The sequence below is a fragment of the Benincasa hispida genome, chromosome 4 (genome assembly GCF_009727055.1).
Source record: "Benincasa hispida cultivar B227 chromosome 4, ASM972705v1, whole genome shotgun sequence".
Taxonomy (NCBI): Eukaryota; Viridiplantae; Streptophyta; class Magnoliopsida; order Cucurbitales; family Cucurbitaceae; genus Benincasa; species Benincasa hispida.
In genome coordinates, this window is record NC_052352.1 from 40,962,685 (window position 1) to 40,990,620 (window position 27,936).

At 28.1% G+C, this 27,936-nt stretch overlaps 1 protein-coding gene across 1 annotated transcript; it reads left to right on the top strand.

Moving 5' to 3' along the window:
- Positions 1-21,295: 21,295 nt before the first annotated feature.
- LOC120075419 (phospholipid-transporting ATPase 1) lies at positions 21,296-26,702 on the top strand. Its single transcript, XM_039028799.1, has 7 exons — positions 21,296-23,610; positions 23,727-24,033; positions 24,230-24,938; positions 25,013-25,136; positions 25,274-25,493; positions 25,706-26,164; positions 26,256-26,702. The coding sequence occupies exons 1-7, from the start codon at positions 22,008-22,010 to the stop codon at positions 26,476-26,478; spliced, it is 3,645 nt and encodes a 1,214-aa protein (XP_038884727.1). The 5' UTR covers positions 21,296-22,007; the 3' UTR covers positions 26,479-26,702.
- Positions 26,703-27,936: the final 1,234 nt, after the last annotated feature.

Below are 27,936 nucleotides of genomic sequence, written 5' to 3' on the forward strand. Positions count from 1 at the left end.
TGGAAATTTTGTCGCAACTGTGATCGAGATGCGGAGGGGTTGATATCCTCTTTTATGGGTCAATAAAGAGTTACCAAATTTTATCTTTTATTATTCAATTAAAAAATAAGGTCCACGAAATATTATTTATTTTGTTTTTAAATGTCTCATGTTTATTAGCTCATATTTTAGAAATAAAACATGAGTTAATAATTGTGAATAGCATCGAAACCATTAAATAAATTAAAATTTTATTTTAGATTCCCAAAATAATTTCCTACACTTCAAGAATATTATAATATCAAACTTTGATGATTCTAATCTCCGTCATCGATATTTAATGAAAAATTTTATGTATTTAAGGAATTAATAAATTCCAAAAAAAACGAACACTACCCAATCTTATTTTTAAGTTTAAAATTGTTATTGATGGTTCAAATTCAAATTGTTAATTTTTGTGAAAATGATTTCAAATATAGAATTTTAAATTAAGGAGAAATTTCAGGTATTTATGGACTTTTAACGATAAAACCCATAAATTTATTCTTTTTAAAAAATATATATTTACTTGCAGCTTCATGTATGAATTAAAATAATTCACGAAGATAACGGAACTAATTCTCAAATTTAATTTTGGTTAGATATTTCATGTATGTATGGAATTTAACGAAAACCCATAAAGAAACACTACTCCGCCTCCAACCAAATATTAATTTGCTATTTTTAATTTAATAAATATTTATGGTGAATATTTTGTTTTTTTTTTTTAATTTGACTTACACCTGAGAAATGAGGGATGAGATTTATGTAAAGATATATATAGAAAATTACAAATTCACTGTAACTAATTACCTGTGATAATAATAATTAGAAATAAAATTGTGACATATCAAAGAAAATAAAAAAGTTACAAGTTACAAAAAAAGCGGGTAAAAAATTTTATAAAAATGACTCTCCAATTAGCTAAACGATGAGATCAAAATCAAATCAAAACAAGGAGATTTATTAAATAACAAAAAGAATATCACAGACTAACTAACATCAACAAAATCTCTACTTAAGTTTTCTCCTTCCATGACACAAGATAAAATCAATTTTGCATATTTGATATTGATTCTTGAGACACGATTTGGCAATTTGAAAGAAAAGAAGAAAATAAATGTTCATAGTAAAAATAGAGAGACGTGAAAATTTACCATAGCTTTAAGACGGCAAATTACCTACTTCAGAGACGGAAAAAGCAGCATATTTGTGTTCTTTCTACCCATCTCCTTAATTAATGTAAAATTGGAAAGAGAGGAGAAAAAAAAAAACTAATAATGGAAAATAAATCTTTATCATTCCCCTCTCTGATAGAGTTAAAGTACTTAAAATTAGAAAAGAGAAGAAGAATTAGAAAAATTAGAAGATCTTTGGTGAAATTAATATTTTGTTAATTTATTTATTTTTTTTTAAAAAAAACCAACTTCATATTAAATTCAAACTTTATCTTTTTTTTCTTGTTTTCTTTTCATTTTATGAAGTTTTAACGATAATAGACAATGATAAAAGTGGAATACTAAATCCAATGAAAAAAATGTAAAATAAAAAATAAGTCGGACAAGATACATTATCTACAAATTTCTCAAAAAAAAAAAAACTTAGATTTTTCTAGCTTGTTCTGTTTTAATGTCATTGTTACCTTACTTTTCTACTTAAAATTAATTTTATCCAAGGTTTTTTTTTTTTTTTTTTTATCTACTCTACTATCTACTTGAAATCATGTTTATATTAATATACTAGAACACGTACTCAAATTCACGTCATTGATCGGATAACATTAAAATAAAGTCAAATGCATTTTTTTGCCTTTTTTTTAAGAAAAAATTAAATTTATTAAGCCAAAAATAGCAAAAAAGAGAGGTCTTATCTAGAAATAGGCTAGAGTGAGCTAAATTATTATAAGATCTCTTAATATAAGCCAAAGAAAGATGTGAAGTTGAAAATGAAATCGCTTTATATATTTCGAATAGCTATTTTCCAAAAAGTTTAAAGACCAAAATAATATATATTTGAAATTAAAATAATTATCTATATTTTATTTTGATTTCTTAAGCTTTCAATTTTTGTTTATCAGTTCCAAACTCTTCAATTTTTTCTATTTTGATCCTCAAAATTTAGAAATGTCTATTTCAGCACATTTATTTATTTTTAAACATAACTATTTTAGTTCCTACTTTTATTTTAATTTAAACACACCAGATTTCAAGTAAAATAAGTTAGAAACATGGGAAAAGGCAAAACATATTAAACTTCAATTATTTCAATAATTAGATCTAAAAGCACAAGGCCTCCATAAAGTCAAAGTCAACTCCCACCTAAATAACGGTCTTACTTGGATAAATAAGTAAATATAAAGTATGTTTTTTAAGGGGAAAAAAAGGTTGTAGATTCTTCCAATTTTGACTGTTCGCAATTTTTCTTATTATGTCATTTAATTAAACAATGGGTATTGAATTTAAAACTGAAATTTAAACCATATTTTAAAAAATATTTGCAATTAATTCAAATAGAGATACTTTTAAAATAAAAGTATTAGTAAGATATAAAATATCATTTTTCTATCTTTAAATCCCTTATCATTTGAATATCGAGTCATTTGTTCTATTATAATATGATTAAATTTTTTTATTATTTTTGGAATAATACTTTTTCTGTCCCTAGATTTTAGTTATAGTTTCTATTTGATCTTTAAATTTTAAAGTATTACATATTTAGTTTTAAAATTTTGAGTTTTGTTTCAATTTAATCTAAATTTCAAAATGTTATAATTTATTGATATTTGAGTTTTGTCCATACATTTCAAGATTGTACATATTAAAACATTTTTAACCTCAATTTTTTATTAAATACTTGCTTTCAATCATAGACATCAATTTTTATTAATTAATTAAAAATAATTAGAAGTGAAATTTTAAATTTAATTTTAAAAGTGATAAAAATAGTAAAAATTAATTATAATTTTTTTAATGATTTTTAATTTATTAATATAAATTAACTCCAAAAAAAAAAAAGTGAAAATTTAGTAAAAATTTGAGGTTAAAAGTGTAAACCTCAAGACATGGGACCAAATTGAAGCAAAATTTTCTATTAAAACTGAACTCAAAACTTAATGACTAAATGTGTAATATTTTGAAACTTATGGACTAAATAGAAATTAGACCCAAAATCAATTTACCAAAAAGGTCCTTTTTTTTTTCTATTATTTTTCTCTACACTCATAGAACGATAAAATAAACTTGTGAAACGGCCTTCAAAAAGATTTATTTATTGAATTAAACACATGTAACTAAAAAAAATTAAAAATATGTGAACGGGAAGATTGGAAAATACTAATTTTATTTAATAAAAATACTAATTTATTGTGAATTTGAGGAGTATAAAGAAACACATATGCCAATAAAATATAATATTAAAATAAATATAATAATAATATATAATAAAATAAATAAATATCAAATAAATAAAGCATAATATAATAAATATAATATATAGAATAAATAAATAATAAATAATAAAAAAATATGAAAATATATAGATATGAAATAAATAAATAAATAAAATATTAATATTATGAGATTTCCTTTAATTTCTCAAAAAAAAAAAAATAATTAGGATTTCTTACCAATATTTTCACACCAACAAAACCTACAAATAACCACTATTTATAGAATTCTTTGCAAATAGAATGCATAATGACTTTGACACTAATAATAAGACACGTGACATTTGGACACTAAGCATGGACTACTATATATTATAATATTTATAATACTTCCCTTAAATGCCTATCATATATATGAAATATGTCTGGTTAAAACTTTACTAGGAAAAAATCCTAATGAAGGAAAAATAGTACATATTTTATATAATCTATAGTCCTAAAAGAATACAATATGTTTGCTCCTCTCCATAAAAACATCACGTAAGATTTTTGAGTCACCACATTCCAATATTGTGCACCAAATTTTCAAAGGTTGCGGTTAGTAATGGTTTTGTAAATAAGTTTGTCAGGTTATCTTTTGAACAAATTTGTTATACAGTGATGTCATATTCTTCAAGATCATAAGTGTATAAAAGTTTTGGTGAAATATGCTATGTTCTATCTTCTTTAATATGCCCTCATTTGATTTGGAATATGCATGTTGTGTTGTCTTCGTATAATATCGTTAGAAGATTTTTATTAGAAGACAAATCATGTGTTTCTCGAACATGTTGAATCACTGATCTTAGTCATACACATTCTCTGACTAGCCTCGTGAATTGCAAGAATTTCAGCATGTTTTGAGGAAGCGGTTATTATGGTCTGCTTCACTGACCGGCACGATACAACAGTTCACCCACATGTAAATAAAAAACCTGTTTGAGATATAGTTGTGTGGATCAGATAATATCTAGAATCTACAAAGGCCAACTAGATCAAAATTTGGTTTATTTGAATAAAACAAACTCATATCAATCGTTGCTCGGAGATAACGAAGTATATGCATAATTTCCTTCCAATGTCTTTTTGTTGGAGAAGAACTATATCTTGCTAATAAATTTACCGAAAATGCAATATCCGATCTTGCATTATTAGCAAGATACATAAGTGCACTAAGATATGGTACTTCATGATCAAAAAGTTCTTCATTATTATCTCCAGGGCGAAATACATCTTTCTCCACATCTAGTGAACGAACTTCAATTGGAATGTTCAATGGATGAGTTTTGTCTATATAAAATCTTTTTAAAAAATTTCCTGTATAAGTTGACTAATGAACAAATATCTCATCTACTAAATACTCCATTTGCAAATCAAGGCAAAATTTTATTTTTTTGATATCTTTCAGCTCAAATTCTTTCCTAAGATGATCTACTGCCTTTGAAAGCTCTTCAAGAGTTCCAATTATATTAAAATCATCAACATATACAATTATAATAGCAAATCATTACTGTTATTTCTTCATAAAAACACATGAACATATTGGATTATTTTAATATCCTTCTTTCAACAAACATCCATTTAGGCAATTGTACCACATTCATCCTGATTGTTTCGATCCATATAATGATCTTCGTAACTTTATTAAATACAATTTTCGGGAATTTGATTTATATGTTTCTGGTACCTTAAATCCTTATGGGATTCTCATATAAATATCATTAGCAAGAGATTCATATAAATATGTTGTGACCACATCCATAAGATGCATGTCCAGATTTTCGTACACAGTCAAACCAATTAAATAGCTTAATATAATTGCGTCCACCACCATAAATCTTTATGAAAAACCTTGTGCAACTAATCATGCTTTATATCCGCTGACCACATTATTTTCATTTCTTTTTCTCACAAATACCCATCTGTATCCCACAGGTTTGACACCTTTTGGTGTTCGAACTACTGGTAAGAAAACCTAACGTTGTGAAAGTGAGTTTAATTTTTCCTTGATTGTTCTTCCCACTGAAGCCAATCTTTTCTCCGTCAACATTCTTCAACAGATTTTGGTTCCATCCTCATGTTTAGATATAATATCAAGAGCAACATTATACGCAAAAATGTTGTCAATAACTACATTAGTTTGATTCCATCTTTTTTCTATCATGACATAGTTTATTGAAATCTCATTATTATCTTTAAGTATTTCACCTTCCTCACTAGTCATGGTGAAGATTTTTTTTATGGGTATTTACATCCTCAACCAAGTCTTCTCGACTGTTTTTTTTCTTTTTTAAGGATTTTTATCTTTGGAACCCATTAGTCTACCACATTTTTGGCATATACCAGACTCATTAGTGACGACTTGCGTAGGGATATCAATTTTTTTTAATATTTGCAGTCGGTATATGTGACTTAGTTACTTTCTTTTCATCTGGTAATTGATTTGCTATATTTTGCAAATGAATTATTTTATGAACTTCAAGTTCACATTAATCTATACAGGGATCTAAATGAGACACAATGCATTTAATGTAATTTCTTTATCCTTCTTTTTAATTTATCCTTCTAATGTTGAAAAATTTGTCTCATTAAAATGACAATCAACAAATCGTGCAATAAATACATCACTCGTCAAGGGTTCAAGATATTTGATAATTGATGGGGAATCATATCCAATATATATTTCTAATATCCTTTGAGGATCCATCTTAGTGCGTTATGGTGGAGCAATTAGAACATATACTGCACATTAAAAAATTCTCAGATGCGAAATATTTGGCTCATGACTATAAGCTAATTGTAATGGTGATACTAGCTTAATGCGTATAAGTGGCACTGCATGCAAAATAACATGTCCTCGTATAGATGAAGGAAGCGTAGCTCTCATAAGTAATGGTCTTAGAATTAATTGCAAATGTTTTATAAATGATTCTCCTAAATCATTTTGTGTATGAACATGAGCTACAAGATGTTCAACATTTATCCCAATTGACATACAATAATTATCAAAAGCTTGAGATGTAAATTCACCAGCATTATCAAGACGACTGGTCTTAATTGTATGATCAAGAAATTGGACTCTTAACTTAATTATTTAAGCAAGTAATCGTGCAATGCAAGATTTCGATTTGATAATAAGCACCATGTATGACCATCTATTGGATGCGTCTATTAATACCATAAAATATCTAAATGCTCCACTTGGTGGGTTAATATGTCCACATATATCACCATGAATTCATTCTAAAAATGTAGGTGATTTAGTCCCCACTTTAGCTGGTGATGGTCTAATTATCAATTTTCCTTGAGAGCAAGCATCACATAATAATTCATTAGAACGAATAATCTTTTGGCTCTTCAATGGGTGTCCACTTGGTTTTTCAATAATTCTTCTTATCATTATAGACCCTTGATGACTCAATCTATCATGCTAAATAGCAAATATATTTAGGTTCATGAACTTGTTTATTGTTGCATATGTTTTTATTACTCGTATATGAGTTTAATACAATCCAGAAGATAAAGTAGACAACTTTTCTAATATACATTTTTCATTTGAGATAGTAGAGATAATATATAGATATTCCACATTATTTTTACTATCAGTCCCAATATGATAACCATTGCAACGTATATCTTTAAAACTAAGTAGACTTCTCTTTGAATGACTAGAGAACAATGCATTGTCAATTGTAAAATTAGTTCCTTTAGGCAAAATAATATTTGTTTTTCCAAAACTTTCAATCAGGTCTGCAAAACCTGATATTGTATTGACTTTTGCTTTCAACATTGTCAATTTGGAAAAATATTTTATACTTGTAAGTATTGTATGTGTAGTTGTATTGTCTACTAGACATAGATCTTCTTTACTCATTTTTTAGTAAAATGATCCAGGTTTATTCATTAAAAGAAAATAATTACATAAGAAAAACAACATTTAAAATATACAAAGATTAACATCTACTAAGAGGGAAAAAACATGGAGATGAAAAAATAAAAGTCTAGATATTTCCAAAGTCAAATGAAACGCTAGATGTTCCATCAATTATGTCGATTTTCTATTTAGGAAATTCAAAGAAGACCGTCACATCTAAATTTATCATATGGGATGGGTCAAATATGTCATTATCCCGGTATGCATAATTTGTTTCCACATTTTCTCTTTTTCTTTTAGAGAGGCTTGATAAAGGTCAACTAAGTGTTTTGATGTACGACAGGTACGTGACCAAAGCCCAATCATTCCGCATTTGAAGCATTTATTTTCAACACTTTTTAAACTTTTATCTCGTGGAGCTTTTCCTTTGTGATCATCATTTTGTATAGTTCTTTTGAAATTTGAATGATCAAAACGATCACCATGAAAATAATAATTATTTCTTCATCTGCTACAGTCACGATCTCGATCGCGATCATGACCTCAACCACGATTATTAACATTTACCGCATTCACTCCCGGGATTAGTGTAGTTCAAGTTGATCGAGATCTATGATTTTTCATCAATAACTCGTTATTTTGTTCCACCACGAGAAGACATGAAATTAGTTCAGAATATTTTTTAAACATTTCTCTCAATACTGCTGCTGCAGGAGCATATTCGATACATTAAATGTAAAAAATGTTTTCTTTAACATATCAACATTAATAATTTTCTCTCCGCAATAGCAACGTCGAAGTGATTTTAATTAATGCGGAGTTGTAATCACTTACTTATTCGAAATCTACTCATAACGAGCTTTAGGAAGAATAACTGTTTTTTTTTAAGATCATACCTTTCTTTCAAATTTTTCACAAGATACGAGGATCTTTTATTGTAAAATACTTCATTTTTAATCCTCTCGTAGAAATGATGACGAAGGAAAATCATAGCTTTTACTTTGTTTTGACTGGATGTCGTATTTCTTTCTTTAATAGTCTCTCAAAGATTCATAGTATCTAGGTAGATTTCCAACACCCATGACAAATAATTATTGTCGTTAATATCAAGGGTGAAAAATTATAATTTTTTGTCATGACAGCACTATCATATAAATATTGTATTTATAGAATTCTTTGCAAGTAGAATGTAGAATGACTTGGACACTGATGATGTGTATTTACAAGACACGTGACATTTGGACACCAAACATGGACATCTATCTACTTTCTATTATAATATTTATAATATAATTTTATTATTTGACTCGGTTTGATTTAATCTTTAATCCAATTTTTTTTTTAAAAAAAATATTAATAATAATCCAAATGATTTTGAAATGAACTAGTTTTATAATCACTGCATTTAATTTGCCAAAAAAAAACACTCCGTTTAATAACTTTTATTTTTTAAGTTTCTACTTTATAAAATTACATTTTTTATTTATTTATTTTTTTTTTACTTTCCATTAGTCTTATTTGGTTCAACTAAAAGATAAAAAAGTTTAGGCCAAGTAAGTAAATAATACAAGGGTATACATTAAGTTCTCGTAAATTATTTGTATTTTAGATCCTGTTCGATAAATATTTCGATTTTTATTTTTTGTTTTTGAAAATTAAATTTATAGACACTACTTCTACTTCCAAATTTTTTTCATTTGTTATCTACTTTTTACCAATTATTTAAAAAACCAAGCCAAAATTTAAAAATTTAAAAATTAGGTTTTAAAATTTTATTTTTGTTTTTGAAATTTGGCTAAGAATTCAACATTGTATTTAGAAAAAATATAAATCATCATAAGAAATGTGAAGGAAATAGACTTAATTTTCAAAAATAAAAAACCAAAAACTAAATGGTTACCAATTTTTTTAAAATCAACCTAAATTTTCAAAACTAAAAAATAAAAATAAAAAAGGCCTTTGTTTTTGGAATTGGAAAATAATTCAAATGTTTATTTATTTTTAATTGAAAACTATAATAAAAATTTAAGAGAAAAGTTGTTCATTAGACCCTGTTTGATAACCATTTTGTTTTTTGTTTTTTATTCTGTAAAATTAAGCTTATTTTTTTTTTCCAATTTCTTATAATGATTTGCATTAAGTTGCATTTCCATCCAAACTCTAAAAATAAAAATAATTTTTTTTTTTTAATTTTACTTTTTTACTTTTTAAAATTTGGCTGGATTTTTAAACTATTAGTAAAAAAACAAACGAAAAAATGGTTACTAAAAAGAGCTTTAATATTCCAATTTTCTATATAAGATAGATTCGTGCAATTTTCTATGTTTCAAAATGTTACAATTTTACCATTGAGATTTGTGTCTTGGTTTAATTCGATCCATAAGTTTCAAATTTTATACTTTTAAACTCGATTTTTCACTAAATACCCACTTCAGTCATTGGTGTTGATATTTATTATTTATTTATAAACAATTACTAAAATTTCAAAATTAATTTTAATAGTAATGAAAAAATAGTGAAGCTTAATTAATTAATCAAAGAAAAATAATGAGTATTGAATGAAAATTTGAAAATTCAAAGTGTGAACTTTGAAGTTGAATACCAAATTTAAACAAAATTAAAATCTTAAGGGTCAAATTGTAATATTTGAAACGTATAGACTAAATTGAAATCAAATCGAAAGAGATATTTTTTTTTCTAAAAAATAATTAGAAGTTTAATTTTTTTAGTGAAGGGAGTTTTAAAAGTCATAAAAATTAGAGACGGTCTTTACGTTTTCCTTAAACTCACCGTTTATTTTTATCAGCGAGAGTGAGAGTGAAAAAATGGTGGGTAATTAAACCCACTATTTTTATTTTTATAAGTGGTCGTCAAAGTTGAAAACGCGAAAGTGATAGGTAGAGTATGTCGTCAAAGTTGCTTGTGCGAAAGTAGTCGTTGGAGTTAGTTGCAAGAGTTGTCGTCAGAGGTTGTTGGTGGAGCTTGGAGTTCTTCATTGAAGTTGGTCGTACGAATATGGAAGTTAGAGTTTTTTTAACCAAGGTGGTTGTCGAAATTGGTTGTCGGAGTGTCATCGGTGGTAGTTGTTGGAGCTCGAAGTTAGTCGTCGGAGTTGGCCACCCGAATGTGGTCATCGGAGTATGTCACCAGAGTGTGGTAGTTGTAATCGCTAACGAAGACCGATGGGTGGAACCATTAAAAACATTGAAGGGAGAGAGAATTGGGAACCAACTCAACCCCACCAACATTTAAAGTTGATTGTCAAACATCGAGTTGGCAACTCTACTTGGTTGTCAAACACCCCCTAAATAAGAAGTCGGTCTTTACTAATATTTTTTAAAAATGAATACACAATCATTTGTTTACATAAATACACAATCTAAGTTTTTTTTTTCTCTTTTCAAGTTCGTAAAAGATTCAAATCTCCAATATCGAGCAAACATACATTATAATAATTAAAATAAAAGTAATGATACAATATGTCATTCATACAACATATATTATAAAATACTAACAATATACCGTCTATCCAAATTTGAGGGTATATATATACTATTCGTTCAATTCGACTTTGATTGGTTTGTTCAATAAAAAATCAAACTAACCAATAATCTATATACTATTCGTTCAATTCGACTTTGATTGGTTTGTTCAATAAAAAATCAAACTAACCAATAATCTTTTTTGTTTTCTTTATATACCAATATGTCCAATTCTACATTTAACAACAAAACCAAACCGGTGTTTGGATCAATTTTATTTTTTATTTTGTTGGTTTTTTTTGTTACATTCCTAGTTTATAATAGTGACGTATTTGTATAACGAGACTTGGACAATGTTCTTGAATTATCAATTTTAGAAAATTGCACAAACCACACCTCAATTATATGATTTGTTACAATTACATCCCTAAACTTTTAATTTGATCAATTACTCCGTCTCCATGTTCTTGTTAATTGTTACAATCAAGCGTATGTAGTTTATTAAATTTGTGCATTTACCCTTATTCCCGAGTTATACATTTTTTAACATTTTTTTTTTATTGAAATAACATCCGATTAAATTTATTCTTACAAATATATTGATATGAATATGTGGTCTAATTAATAATTAACCGACATAAAAGTTTAAAAAGGTAAGTTTTGAGTTTGGTTTTGGATCTAATTTCTGTCAGGTTCTTAGGTTTAAAATGTTACATATTTAGTTATTAAGTTTTGAGTTTAGTTTCAATTTAGTCTCTAAATTTCAAAATGTTATAATTTTACCATTGAGATTCGTGTGTGTGAGGAAAATACATTTTTAGTACCTAGGTTTTGGATCTAATTTTTGTTCGGTTCCTAAGTTTTAAAATGTTACATTTTTAGTCCTTAAGTTTTGAGTTTGGTTTCAATTTAGTCCCTACGTTTCAAAACGTTATAATTTTACCCTTGAGATTTGAGTTTTATTTCAATCTGGTCCCTAGATTTCAAGATTTTACATTTTTAACTTCCAACTTTTCATTAAATATGCACTTCCAATCATTGAAGTCGATATCTCTTAATTAATTTAAAATAATTATGATATGAAATTTAATTTTAATTTTAAACGTGATGAAAGACCGTGAAACTTAATTAATTTTAAGTATATTAATTATTTTAAATTTATTAGCATACATTAATACTGAAGATAAAAAATGAGTATTTAGTAAAAAATTAATGTTAAAAATGTAAATGTTGAAATATAGGGACGGAACTAAAATAAAACTTAAATATCAATGATAAAATAATAACATTTCGAAATCTATGAACTAAATTATAACAAAATTCAAAACTTAATAACTGAGTGTGAAACCTAGAGATGAATAAAAATTAGACCTAAAACCTAAGGACCAATGCATTATTACCTATTATTCTCTCAAATATTTAAAGTTTTCCTAAAAATTATATATTATACACTTGGCATGCCACGTGGAAAATTTGTCAGACTTCCTGACCGAGGGTTTGAACAGTCCTAGGTGCAGTGTCATTCACGTACTTTGTTCCCAACGGTCAACAGGAGAAAGTTGCCTTCACATCAAAATATAATAAACCATTTTTCTCCCAAAATAAATAAACGCTCACTCGCTCGTTGAATCGGTTAAGGACTTTAATAGCGATATTGAAATTTTAATTTTATATTTTTGTAAATAAAAAATAAAAATTTATTTTTGTAAATAATTAAATTGATTCTATCATTGAGTTAAATTGTGGATATTATTATTAGTATTTATATTCTTTTTGAATTAAATATATGATATTTTTCATGTTTTACAAGTATTTATAAAAGATATTTGTGGATATTTAATATCAATGTTGGACCTTCACTTTATGAACATGTTGTGACATATCGATGAATGTCAGCGTCTTTAGAATGAGTTATATTACAAAATTGGCACCTATGGGTATATCTAGAAAAAGTGGGAGATTAAATTTGAACGTACGTAAATTAAAATAAAACAAATTCTAAATAATTATAGGGACTAAAATTTGGTATTTAATTTTTAGAATTTGACAATTACATTAGCTACTTATGTTAGGGTTCATAGTTGACCATGAAAATGATGGCATTCTATGTAAGTTTTTTTCTTTTAAAATAAAAGTTTAGAGGTGATTTGTGACCATGAACTTCGGAAATGGACCAAAATTAAAGCTTAGTCCCAATTATATAAACTAAATTTGTAATTTAACATATAAAATATATATTGATTTTTATGTCAAATTACATTAATATGTATTTTATTAGTATATTTTTTTAAGTTATCGTTTAGTAACAATTTGATTTTTTTTTTTTAAATCAAAGTTATTTCCTCCCAATTTCTTACAATAGTTTTTTTTTTTAAAAAAATATTTTTTAAGTAAAAGAGTTGAATTATTAGCTAAGTTCCAAAAACAAAAAAAAACAAGTTTTTAAAAATTACTGGTTTTAGGTTTTAAAAATCTAGCTTGGTTGTTTAAAATATTTGTAAAAAGGAAATAATAAAGCAAGAAGTTTTAAGATGAAAATAATGTCTATAGACTTAATTTTCAAAAATTAAGAAAAAAAATAAATTGTTACCAAACACAATCTAAACTTTCCAACTCATGTTTTTATTAGTTTATTAACTCTATGGACCATGGTATTTACATAATATGATTATGTCATCTCAACCGTTCAATAATTTAAGGTTCATTTGGTAACTTATTTTGTTTTTTATTTTCTATTTATAAAAATTTTGCTCGTTTTTCTCACAAATTTAAAAAATTATAAGAATTCTTAAAACATAGTAGAAAATGGACAATATAACCTAAGAATTTATAGGTGAAAATTAGAATTTACAGGTTTAATTTCCCCACCGTGTCCCACAAATATTTATTAAAGAAAACTCTATGACATTTACAGTTAAATAAAGATTTTTAATTATAGTTAATTGTTGCGAAATTGACAATTAAAGAACACAAAAAGGAACATAGAGTAAGGAAGATCGACACATAGATATACGTGGTTCACTATGTGTTAGCTACGTCCACGGTCAGAGGGAGAACAATATTATTTGAGAGAATATTTTCAAAATTACATCAAAACGGAACCTCTAGTGTTAAAGAGTTTATATAGCGCACTACTCTAAACCCTATAGTCAAAATCGTAAATAACTGCAAATAAATAAATATGCTGAATACAAAATCTGAATAGTCTTTGGGGGCAACCAGGGCGCGCAGCGAGATCCCCGTACTAGGTTGTTCGAAGTGCCAGCAAACAGATTCAAGGTATTTCAATACTAATATAGTCATTTTTTATAATATTTAGAGTGGAAAAATTGAACCTTAAACCTCAAAATCAATAATAAAAATTTGATATCAATTGAACTACACTCATATTACTATATAACAATAGTCGTTACACAAGAGGAAGTGACATCTAACTACTATATACTTTTTTGGTTGAGTTGGTATTATGGAACATTTCTAAACAATCTATATAATGACCCTGTTTTTAATTTAGTCAACAAAAATTAATTTTTGGTATTATCTTTATATTCTATTTTAGTATTATTATTTCTTCTTTACAAGATCCTATTTTCGAGATAGATATAAATTACACTCTTTTTACTATGCCAAATTTCTTTTAAAGTTGAAAATGACAAGTGCAATAGAGTCAAAATTATATTTGATGTGAGATAATAATTTAACCCATCATATCTTAACTGCTTCATATTAAAAGTATGTGCATTTATTTAAATTAAATGTATGTTTTCTTCTGTTAAAGTGAATATATATAACTTAATGATAATTGACATGTATTAACTATTTTGAGACCCATACGTAATTTACTTCGAGATTAAAAGTTTAATTTCCCATTTATTAATTGTCAAAATAATAATAATAATAACTCAAGAGACGAGAGGTTTAATCTCCTTTGTCCTTGTTTGATGAATTAAGATAAAATATATAATGTTTATTTTTTCAAAAAAATTTCTTCTTATTTAAAGAGTTTAAATTTAAAATTTTTTCTCAATTACATAATTTAAATTCACTAAAAATATACACAATTTTCATGAATAAATATTAAAATAGGGCAATAAAGTAGGATGTTTAGTCAACTAACAAATGATATTAGTTAGGGTGATTTTATAGAGTTCACGAAATAGAAGTTTTATAATTCCTTATCATTTAATTTGCATCTCTTTTTGAGAATATTAAGTGCACATTATTTATTTGAATAATAACTTTTAAAAATGTATCAAATATAATTTAACTAACTTAAGTTATACACTCTTAAGTCAAAAGTTGTTATAAATATTATTATTATTATTATTAAAATAAATAAATAAAAATGCTTACAAGCATGTTAAGATATTTTTTTCTTATTTTTCTATGGACATGTGGAACATCATTTAAAGGTTTCTAATTTAATGTGAATAATGGAATAATAATTATTTGTAAACACGTCTACACAATGGAAAAATCTTAGAATTTGGGGCTGGAAAATTGTGTGTATTAACTACAATACATGGTGACATTGGCTACTTCACTTTAGCATTAATTATTGGGAAAATTCATTTTAATTTTTCTTATTTTCTCTTTAAGAAAAAGGGATAACGAGATATTTGGGCTAGAAGATTAATAAAATATATTTATATATAATTTATGTTTTTTCAACTTAATCATTCAGGGGAGAGGATCAAATCATCAACAATCACTTAAATTCTTCGATTTTAGAAAACTAATGTCTCATTACTTATTTTTATTTAAATTATAACTAAGATTCCATTTGATTTTTGAAACATTCATCATTTGTAGCATTTGAATTATTGGCAAAATTTTAAAAATGTCAAAAGACAGGTTTAAAATTAATTGTAAGTTTGATTACTATAAATCAAATAGTTATCAAACAGAACATAGGTAGTTGTTTATATTAAAATAAGAAAGAAATATAACTGAAATGTTATATAATAGTATGGTTTGGGTGCTTCGAGACCACCTAAGGGGCGTGTACCATCTTGCTGGTTTGAAGTTCATCCCTCGTTGTAAAGAGGTAAAGATTTTCGAAGCAATGACAATATATTGTTCTAAATTTAAGAGTATTTTTTTTTTTTTTTTATCTCCACATCTTTGTTAATCTATTGAATGATGTTGTGATCATCGTTTTTAAAGTTTATTTTCTTACTAAAGAGACTAATGAATGAGGCTGTAATCTAGCCAATGTCTATTTTTCTTATCATGTTTGGGCATAGTCAAAACATACCGGTACACTTTGTTGTGTAAGGCTTTGAGAATCGAGAGATCTCAATCCTTCATACTCTTTATCTTGAATGATTTAAACTACTTATATATTTCGATGTATTCATATAGGTTGCTCGAGCTATTGGTCTTTTTTTAAAAAAAAAAAAAATCTATAAAATATAGGGTTTGAAATGATGTAATTTAACCTAAAATATTATTGAGAAAACAAAAGAGAGAGACAAAAAGGCGGAAAAAACGATGAAGAAAAAACCAAGAGTGGAGCAGTTACATTGTAGGTATTGAAGGGGATGTGCATTGATTGGACTCACAACTCCTTCTCCCATTAATTATCAATACCCATGCATAATAAATAATTAACTAACACTAAAATTGACCATTTATTTCTTTCTTTATATTATTTTTTTCTATTGAAAATAATTTATGTACAAAACATCCATCATCATTTCAAATAAAGGGTTTGGTCTCCCACTCTCAAAATTATTTGTTGAAATATCAATATGACTGGATTTACCAAAATCCATGCGTTTTTTACTACAAAAATTGAGGATTAAATTTACAATCTCATGTAAGTATATGATAATTATCATTAAATTAACATAATTTATTGGTAATTTAACATAATATCGTAACACCAAATTCTTTGGTCGAACATTTGTATTTTGTATTAAGAGAAAAAAGTTGGTTTAAAGAGTAGGTACAAGATAATTTATATGTACAATTTATGATAAATTAATTAATTCTTAAAATGAAATAATATTTAATTCATACGGACTGAATTAAAGTTTTTAAAATTATAGGATTAAATTCTAATTATATAGCTATTTGAATTAAATATGATAAATTTATGTCAAAATGAATTTAGCTCAACTAGCATAAGTATATGATAATGATCACTAGATTTGTGATTCGAATTCCTCTATTATGAAATAATATTTAATTCATACGGATTGAATTAAAGTTTTTAAAATTATAGGATTAAATTCTAATTATATAGCTATTTGAATCAAATATGATAAATTTATGTCAAAATGAATTTAGCTCAACTAGTATAAGCATACGATAATGATCACGAGATTTGTGATTCGAATTCCTTTATTTTTATTGTATTGAAAATAATAATAATACCTCATAAAGGTGATTAAAATAATATTGAAAGCATGTTTGTGTGGAAATTAAAGATTATTAACACTCAATATATCTTCTGTTATTTTTTAAAAAATTGATCCTAAAAAGAAATGAAACTTTTAGAGATGGATGGTAACACATTGAATCTAGTTTTCTCTTTATACCTAATATCTCATTTCAATATAGTTAGATAATTAAATAATTGTTTAAAATTAGGTTAACCTACAAACTTATGTCCTTATAAAACATGCTTTGATATTTATACTGTCATCCACCGAATTAGAAATTTCGAGAATATTATGATTCTACTATTTCGACGAAACTTCGAGATTTCGAGAAAATTTGAAGAAATTTCGACATTTTGATTTTTTTAGTTAACTATGTTAGTTTGGTTTAAGTTCTTCAATTTTATGGTTGTAATTACCCACAATTCTATAGTTTTATACACTAATATTATTTTCCACAAAGGATTAAACCTTTGTTAAGCATTACTTTTTCTAATTTTCAACTTTTCTCAATTTTTAGCTTTATTTTCGATTAAAAAAACTTTTATTTTTAAAGATATTGAATTTGAAAAAACCACAAAAAAAACAACATATTTATTTTTAACCTCATTCAAACTTTTTTTATTAAATTCTTACATAATTTCATCTCAAAATATTCACAAACTTTATATTATTTTATAATATCTTTGTCTCTTTTTAAATTTATGCTCTCGCATCAATATTTACACAAACATTTATAATAGACATCTAAATGTTGTATAGAAATTGTGATTCAAATTGGTCAATTATAGTCTAATTGAGTCACGATTAAATTTTTATTAACTAATTATAACAATTTCCATGTTTTTTTCGAAAATTTTATCAATATTTCCAATAAAATCAATACTTCGATATTTCCATTGACATTCATATTTCAAACCTTAATTACATGTAACGAAAATTTAGCATTAGACACGTGTATGCTAACACAACATTGGTGTAGATAGAGATAATTATGATCAACAGTTATTTAAAAAAAAAAAAATTGTATAGTTTAACCTAAGGCTTTAACAACGTCCATTTTTAATTTTTAAATAGCCAATTGTAAAAATATTATAATAGATAAAATAAATAATAGCCCAACAGAACTTAAGGTCAGATCTTGATAGAAAAGTATATTTTTTTAAATGACTTAGGCTCATAGGAAATTTATTAAATTTAATTAAAAAAACAAAAAGATATTAAATCACCATAATTTTTAGTAACACAACAGTAATATAATGAGAATTGCCATAAATGCCCCCATAAATAAAATATAAGATTATTTTCAAATAAAAAAAAATTGAATTAACTAATTTATAAATATAGTAAAATGTGACTACCTATCAATAGTAGATCGTGATAGACTTCCATGGTAAATTAAATTTATAACATATAACTTATTTAAAAAGTGCAAAACTTACTTCTTAGTTAAGTTATTTTTGATTGGTTTAATAATTAACATGAATATTTATCGCTATCAGTATTTTTCTAATATATACGTAATTGACTCACATAAGTTGATTGAAACGAATATGGTATGTCAAAATAATTACAAAAACCAAAGTAATTGTTCTTGCATGATTAAAAATATTTGTAGCCATCGTATATTAATTGAAGTATGAATTTAGTTATCAAACTTTAGTATGTAAATATTTAATATACGTACATTCAAATTCATAAAAATCTAATATTAGTGTATAGTAGATAATAAATTTGGTTCACGTTGGTTAAATTTAATAATAATTTAGTCTCTTCCGCATTAAATATGTTGTGATTTAACTAAATTTATTATATATGTAGATTAATAGTACGAACAATTAAACTTTAAACCAGTTCATCGATTATATAATAAAATTAACAATTAAATTCGTTGAGACTTTTTAAACCTATCCAAATTAAATTGTTACAAACTTCAAACTAGATAAATTAAATTGTTACTATCTTAAAGTTGAACTAAATTGTTGCTATTTTAAAGTACATAAACTAAATCATTACTAAACAAATATTAACAGCAAATCCATAGAGCAAAATGTGTTTTAAAACTCAAAATATTAAATTAAAATAAAGGGAGATATTTTTTACTCTAATTTCTAGTTGGTTTCCAAATTTAAAAATGTTACATTTTTAAATTTAATATTTGAGTTTAATATTCATTTGGTCTTTAGGTAATAAAATGTTGCATTTTCATCCGTTGGCCCAATTTGGTAACTATTTTGTTTTTGAAAATTAAGTCTATTCCATTGTTATTTATTTTTTACTAATGATTTAAAAAACCAAGCCAAAATTTGAAAACTAAAAAAGTAGCTTTCAAAAAGTTATTTTTATTTTTTTAAATTGACTAATAATTTAACTATTGTACTTAAAAAAAGATGCAAATTATTGTAAGAATTATGTTTAATTTTTTTAAAAAAAAAAATAAAAAATCAAATGGTTATCAATCAGAGAGCCTGAATTTTGCGTTTTGTTTATATTTGGTCCCTATATTTCAAAATTTGTAGTTTTAAATTTAATTTTCAATCGAATACTCTCATTCGGTCATTAGTGTTAATGACCATTACATAATTAATTTTAAAATTTTCATATTTATTTTTAAATTAATTAACTTGTAAGTTAATACTGTAGACAAAATGAATGTGAGTGAAAATCAAATTAAGGATAAGAGGTAAATTTGAAATATTTTGAAATAACTAAATCAAAATTAAACTAAAAATTTATGAGTTGTGTTTAATATTTTGAAACTTATAAATTAAATAGAATTTAGATTCAAAACTTAAGTAGGCAATCCAAATTCTTTTATGTTTTCAAATTCACAGTTAATATGTCTTTGGTAGGTAGTCCGAAAAGATCGTGTAATCCCAATCGTGCAAATTTTGAAAATAACATATTTACGTTTTAGATTATGAATTTAAAAATTTAAAATGTATAGTTATATTAAACAAGATAAAAACATTAACAAATATAATATTTCATGTTATAAACTCAAATATATTTGTTAAATTATGATATGCATTATATAATATGTTATAAACTATATGATATTACAAAATAATAACTATATAAAAAAATTGAACCATAACCAAATTTATAAATAAATAAATTAATAGATTATATTTAACCAAATTATTAGTTTTATGATTTATTAATGTATTATCAAATATATTTTAACAGTTATTTAAATTAGAAATTCTAAATCTCCTTTCAAACATATATCAAGATACAATTTTCATCATATGGCTACCCAAGATTCTCTCAAGTCTTAACTACCAAAAATATTTTTTCCTAAAATAAATTTATAAATTCAAAAAATAATTCAAATTCCAAAAAATATAATCATGTATATCCATAAATTATTATTATTTTTTTAATCCGGTCAAGTTCGGACATCAATATTTCTTCCCATCAATTTCTTTCCCGTTTAAACAAAATTCAGCGGTCTTTCTAGAAGCATCTTCAAGGACCAACGCAGGCTATATATACATATATGTAGTTTTAAATCATATTTTAATTTTCGAATTTTGAATATTGTTCCAATTTGGTTTTTAAATTTTTAAAAGGTGTTTATTTTGATCTCTACTATTAAGATTCTGTTAACTCTTTAAACAAAATATTGAGATAACTTGTATTTTTAGATAACTAAGATGCCAATTAGTTACACTAAAAAAATATAGGATTTCTTGATGGTAAAAGTTATAGGATTTTGCCTGTTCAATAATTTATCGTGTTGGTTGTTGACTTTGTATTTTACCTACAAGTTCAACACATATAAGACACAATTTCATCAAAGAGTTAACAAAATCTTAATGATAAGATTAAAATAAACATCTTTTAAAGTTAAGGGACTAAAACGGTCATTTTTTAAAATATAGAGATCAAAATAGAACAAAATTACGAGTAATGGACCACTATGATATATATATATATATATATATTTTTGTATATCATCATCCAATAAAAAAATTCAGTCTTTTTGGAACAATGACTTCTTCCTTAATGCAGCAAAATAATATAAAAAAAACAAAATCGAAATTTGAAATGCGAGAAAATAAGAAAAAAAAAAACCAAATTTTGTTTGCGATTTTTTGATTCGGTGGATCCATTTTTTTGTTGTTGCTGTCGCCACCCATTACGACTTCTTCCCCCGTTTCTTGCAATGATCGTCTTCTCACTCTCTTTCTCTCTCTAGATTCCCTCTTTCTTCACTCCTCTCTCTCTAAAACGCTAAGATGGCTTTGACCTTCCTCTATTCTACTTCTTCCTTCTCATCTCCTTCTTCCTCTCTTACACGACGCTTCGCCAACTACCATTTTCCCTTAAGAAATTTCTCCATTTGGCCTCTTTCTTGTTTCCTCTCTGATTCTCTGTTCATTGACAGAGTACGTTTTGTGTTAATCCCAGCTCTTACTCTGCTTTTGATCTTCTTTGCTGCTGCATTTCAGTTTTTGTTGGACTGACGATTCTGCTGGGTTTTGGATGTGGGGTTTGTGTTCTTGTGTTTGATTGAGGTTTTTGCAATCTGGGATTCCGTGGAATGAGTTGATGACTGAGTTTTGAATTTGGGTTTCTCGTTTTTCTTTCTGGGTTGTGTTATTCTAATTCGATTTCTCAATCTGGGTGTTTCGTGAATGTGTTGATTTGTGTGTCTCGACCAGAGATTTGAAGTTGGGATTCTCGTTTTCTATCTGGGTTTAGTGTTTTCTTAGCTCGTTTGGTGTTTGATTGGGTTTTTTGCAAGTTGGGGATTTCATGAATGCGCTGATGATTGAGTTTGTGTTGGTAATTCAGAGGCCGCTGATTGCTAAATCATGGCTTCAGAGCGGCCACTACTGATTATATCTCCAAAAACACCCAAGACTGTCTCTCACGATCTACATAAACCGGAGTTGAACCGACCTGGATTGTTGTTCGCCATGGATTGTCGAAGTCCTAATGAGAACTCAGCGAGTACCGAACTGGGATATCGTTCTTTCTCGCGGCGAAGTCAATCATGGCTGCAATCGAAGTCGTCAATTCGTGAAGTGAGTTCTAGTGATTTTGGATCGAGGCCAGTTCGTCATGGTTCTCGAGGTGCTGATTCTGAAGCATTGAGCATATCCCAGAAGGAGATCAGTGACGAAGATGCGAGGTTAATTTACATCGATGATCCCGAAAAGACAAACGAGAAGTTTGAATTCGCTAGAAATTCAATTCGTACCGGCAAGTATTCGATTCTAACTTTTCTGCCCAGGAATCTGTTTGAACAATTTCATAGAATTGCTTATATATATTTCCTTGTTATTGCGGTTCTCAATCAACTTCCTCAGCTTGCTGTTTTTGGTCGGGGAGTTTCCATTTTGCCTTTAGCTTTTGTGCTGCTAGTTACTGCAGTTAAAGATGCATATGAGGATTGGAGAAGGCATCGTTCTGATAAAATTGAGAACAATAGATTAGCTTCAGTTTTAGTAGATGGTCAATTTCAACTGAAGAAATGGAAGAATATTAGAGTTGGTGAGATAATTAAGATTGGTGCAAATGACACCATTCCTTGTGATATGGTTCTTCTCTCTACTAGCGATTCCACTGGGGTTGCATATGTGCAAACTCTGAATTTGGATGGGGAATCAAATTTGAAAACCAGGTATGCAAAACAGGAGACGATGTCGAAAATGCCCGACAAGGAGAAGATTGTTGGGTTGATTAAATGTGAGAAACCCAATAGGAATATCTATGGATTTCATGCTAATATGGAGATTGATGGGAAACGTCTGTCTCTTGGACCTCCAAACATAGTTCTTCGTGGGTGTGAGCTTAAGAATACTAGTTGGGCTATTGGTGTTGCTGTATATGCTGGCCGTGAGACAAAAGCCATGCTTAACAGTTCTGGAGCTCCATCAAAAAGAAGTCGACTCGAGACTCGGATGAATGTGGAGATTGTTATGCTCTCTTTCTTTCTCGTTGCTTTGTGTACTGTTGTTTGTGTTTTGGCCGCTGTTTGGTTCATCAGAAACAGAGAAGATTTGGACATTTTACCTTATTTCAGAAATAAGGACTTTTCAAAGGACCCACCTGAAACTTATAATTACTATGGATGGGGATTGGAGGCATTTTTTGTGTTCCTCATGTCAGTCATCGTGTTCCAGGTCATGATCCCCATTTCACTATACATTTCGATGGAAGTTGTTCGTATTGGCCAGGCTTATTTCATGATCCGAGACACCCAAATGTATGACGAAGCATCAAATTCAAGATTTCAGTGTCGGGCTTTGAACATAAATGAGGATTTAGGACAAATAAAGTATGTGTTTTCGGACAAAACAGGTACCCTTACCGAGAATAAGATGGAATTTCGATGCGCAAGCATCTGGGGGGTCGATTATGGAGGTGAAAGTACCAATCCCCTCGACGAGCAGATTGGATACTCTGTTCGAGGTACGCAAAGCTATGTTGAATCTATTTCTTTCTTTTCTTTTTTTAAATAAGATCTCCTATACATGTCCTTGGCAATTAAACTAGTTTAGCTTATCTTTTTCCATGTTTTGCAACAGTGAATAGAAAGGTTTTGACACCGAAATTGGTTGTCAAAACTGATCCTGAGCTTCTACAGTTATCGAAAAGTGGAAAGCACACCAAGGATGGAAAATATATTCATGATTTCTTCCTCGCATTAGCTTCTTGTAATACCATCGTTCCTCTCATTACCGAGACTTCTGATCCTTCAGTGCAATTAATTGACTACCAAGGGGAGTCTCCAGATGAACAGGCATTGGTTTATGCTGCTGCAGCATATGGTTTTATGCTAATTGAACGAACTTCTGGTCATATAGTTATTGACATACATGGTGAAAAACAAAGGTAGATCATGCTTTAGCTTTGGACTTTGGTTCATTGAAAATATTATTTTGCACTCTATGCTTTAACATTGGAGCTGTTTGATTTTTGTCCCATAACTATTTGCTCAATGATTATTCTGAGTAACAAAGAGCTCAGAATTTTCCCTCTTCCACTCTTTTAATGCTGCTTTCTCAATCTCTTTAATGTTGAGTTGCAGGTATAATGTTTTGGGAATGCACGAGTTTGATAGTGACAGGAAGCGGATGTCGGTGATATTGGGGTGTCCTGATATGACCTTTAAAGTATTTGTAAAAGGTGCTGATAACTCCATGCTCAAGGTGATGGGTGAAAATCTGAACATGGATATCATTCAATCAACTAAAGCTCATCTTTATTCATACTCATCAAAGGGTCTCAGAACCCTGGTTATTGGGATGAAAGAACTCAGTTCCTCCGACTTTGATAAATGGCACATGATGTTTGAGGAAGCTAGTACTGCTTTGATCGGTAGGGCTGCTAAGCTTCGCAAGGTTGCCAGCAGTATCGAAAACAATTTGTTCATATTAGGTGCCTCAGGCATTGAGGATAAGTTACAAAAAGGTGTACCAGAAGCCATAGAAGCTTTAAGAACCGCGGGAATTAAAGTATGGGTTTTGACTGGAGACAAGCAAGAAACTGCCATATCAATAGGTTACTCCTCAAAGCTCTTGACAAACAAGATGACCCAAATTACAATTAACAGCAACTCAGCAGAATCGTGCAAAAGGAAATTAGAAGATGCAATAATCATGTCGAAGAAGCTTGCTACTGCCTCTGGCGTTGCACTGGATAATGAAAGAAGTACTGAAGTTGTAACGACTTCGGTTGCATTGATCATTGATGGCAGCAGCCTTGTTCACATTCTTGACAGTAAACTCGAAGAACAGGTAAATGCTTATGAACCTTTGAATTCTATGTATTCTGGAATGTCTAACGCTTACCTAACTCGCCTGTGTTTCAGCTTTTCCAACTATCGTGTAACTGTTCTGTGGTGTTATGTTGTCGAGTTGCCCCGTTGCAAAAAGCTGGAATTGTTGCTCTTGTGAAGAGGAGGACTTCTGACATGACACTTGCCATTGGTGATGGTAATGCTCAATGCCTTTGTTTTCTCGTTTTCCTTTATCTCCCACTTTCTAAAACCTATGTTATCAACATATATCATCTCTTCTTCGCTCTGGATGTTTGGTCTCATAGAGTTTGTGCTTGTTAAATTACATTGTAGGCGCGAATGATGTGTCAATGATCCAAAAGGCAGATGTAGGCGTCGGTATCAGTGGTCTAGAGGGTCGACAAGCTGTTATGGCATCGGATTTTGCCATGGGGCAATTTAGATTCTTGGTCCCTCTTTTATTGGTCCATGGACATTGGAATTACCAGCGGATGGGCTACATGATCTTGTACAACTTTTACAGAAATGCAGTATTTGTTCTTGTTTTGTTTTGGTGAGTAATGTCTTCCTAGACCACACAAATCTTGAAAGTAATTAAAAAGAATGAAATGATAACCACAAGTTTCCTATGACTTGAATAGAATCTGTTCTATGTACAGGTTGTACCATCGCGTCATTGAGTTCTAAGAACATAAGTTTATTAATACTTTAACAACTTATTGTAGATCATCATAGGCTTAGATATTTTCATGTATTTGTTTGTAGGTATGTGCTCTTTACTGGTTACTCATTGACGACGGCGATCAACCAATGGAGCAGTGTGCTTTACTCTATAATCTATACTTGTTTGCCCACTATTGTTGTTGGAATTCTTGACAAGGACTTGGGAAGAAGGACTCTTCTTAGTTATCCTCAACTGTATGGGGCTGGCCATAGACAGGAAAGCTACAACTCTAGATTATTTTGGTTAACAATGATTGACACTGTGTGGCAAAGCATTGCTATTTTCTTCATCCCCCTCTTTGCATTTTGGGCTACCACTGTCGACATTTCGGGCCTTGGAGATCTCTGGCTACTTGCCACGGTCATCGTTGTCAACTTACATTTATCGATGGACGTAGTTCGATGGTATACCGTCACCCATGCTGTGATCTGGGGATCCACTCTTGCGACTGTCATCTGTGTCATTGTTCTTGATTCGATATTGTCGCTTCCTGGTTACTGGTATGTATTATAACATACTATTTTGTAGTGTTTTCTGAATCTCCATTCATTATAAGAAGCTTCTTAAACTTAAAACATTCTAATATGGCAGGGCGATATATCACGTGGCGGGCAGAGCATCTTTTTGGCTAAGTTTGTTATCCATCGTCGTAGTAGCATTACTTCCTCGTTTTGTCGTAAAATTCCTTTATCAATATTACTATCCATGTGACATTCAAATAGCAAGAGAGGCTGATAAATTTGCAAGGACAGGAGAGCTGGTAGTTGTACAAACAGAGATGATCCCAGTCCTCAACAATCCTTTACAAGTATGACAAAACAACTCTTTGTACCCTTTTTTTTGTTCTTTTATTTCATTTGTACTTCACAGTTTTGTATTTCTTTCTTCATGTAAAGAAAAATCACAATTCTTTAGGCTGCTTCAGAATAATTCTCCTGTTGCCAGTTGCCATCCAAAGGATAGGAAATGTAATATAATCTCTCTCTCTCTCTCTCTCTCTCTTTTTAATTTAAGATTTTGTTGTTGTTGTTTTTGTCATTATTAAGGGTAGTCAGTGTTGTTTAAGAGCAGTTTTTGGAATTTTCTGTGTCTTAATTGAGTAAATATTTATTCTTCTTGGAGTTGATGCCTGCTTCCATTTGTTTTGTTTACTATTTTGGTTTTCAAAGCTTGGTTCAAAACAACTATTCATTTCAATTTTAATTGAGTAATCCTACACAAATATACTTTTTTCTCTTTATGAATATGATTTTTTAATATTTTAATAATGTCAAGCGTTGTTCCTATTTTGGCACAATGTGTCCTTTTATAGTAAGGCGAATTCGAGAATGCTTTTCAGTTAGTTAAGATAATATGAATTGGACATTTAATATTTAGATGTTAAAAGCACCTTCGATCATTTATTAGGAAGGGAAAAAAACCCCTAAAATTTAGAAACATAAAAAAAAAAAAAAAAAAAAAATCAAATCAATCTATGTCATATGTGAGAAAAAGTGAGCTCCCAAACTTTTTAGGAATATATATATGAAAAGAGAAATATATTAAAACAGGAGCTAAGAACCTGAAAAGTCATTAGATAAAGCAAAGGACTCATGATTTGGAAAACTTGCATCGTAGAAAATACTGGAACTTCCCACAATGGAAAGAGGAGCTACAAAAAAAAAATGTTGTGGGGAAGACAAGACTCGTCAACTTCGAGCATGAGTAATCCTATTGCAAGTCTTTTTACAAAAGGAAAATTTCGTAACATTCAATTGAGTGATAAGGAGAATAATATCCTTCCCAACGTTCAAGTAAATATCAAAGGTATTGATAATGAATGTACAAAATACAAGTTTCAAAAAAGATTCCAAACCAGGAACAATCCAAATATTTAGATTGGTTGGATTGACAATCCAAATGATCCAAATAAAATCTCTAACCCAACCCAACCGGATGAATTGTCGAGTTATAACTTATTTTTCTTTTTAATTAAAAATATGTGAATTTATATACAATACATGACTAATTAACTAAAATCTCATAAAATTCAAATGCCAAATACTATATATCTATGATATTTATTGCAAACTTTAAACAAAAATAAATATAACAATTTTAAAAGAAAAATATTAAAAATTCACAAATTAATCAATAGAAAGTAATCCATTTTTAAACATTGAGATATATATATATATATATATATATATATATGTATATGTATATATAATCCGGGTTGGGTTAGGTCAACCCAATTTTTTTTTTAAACCAATCCAACCCAATAAAAATAGAA

Excerpts from the sequence above, each read along its gene's own strand:
- LOC120075419 (XM_039028799.1), top strand. The coding sequence starts at position 22,008 with ATGGCTTCAGAGCGGCCACTACTGATTATATCTCCAAAAACACCCAAG. Across the intron at positions 25,137-25,273 it reads GACACTTGCCATTGGTGATG|GCGCGAATGATGTGTCAATG; the intron begins GTAATGCTCAAT and ends ATTACATTGTAG. Across the intron at positions 26,165-26,255 it reads TTGTCGCTTCCTGGTTACTG|GGCGATATATCACGTGGCGG; the intron begins GTATGTATTATA and ends CTAATATGGCAG.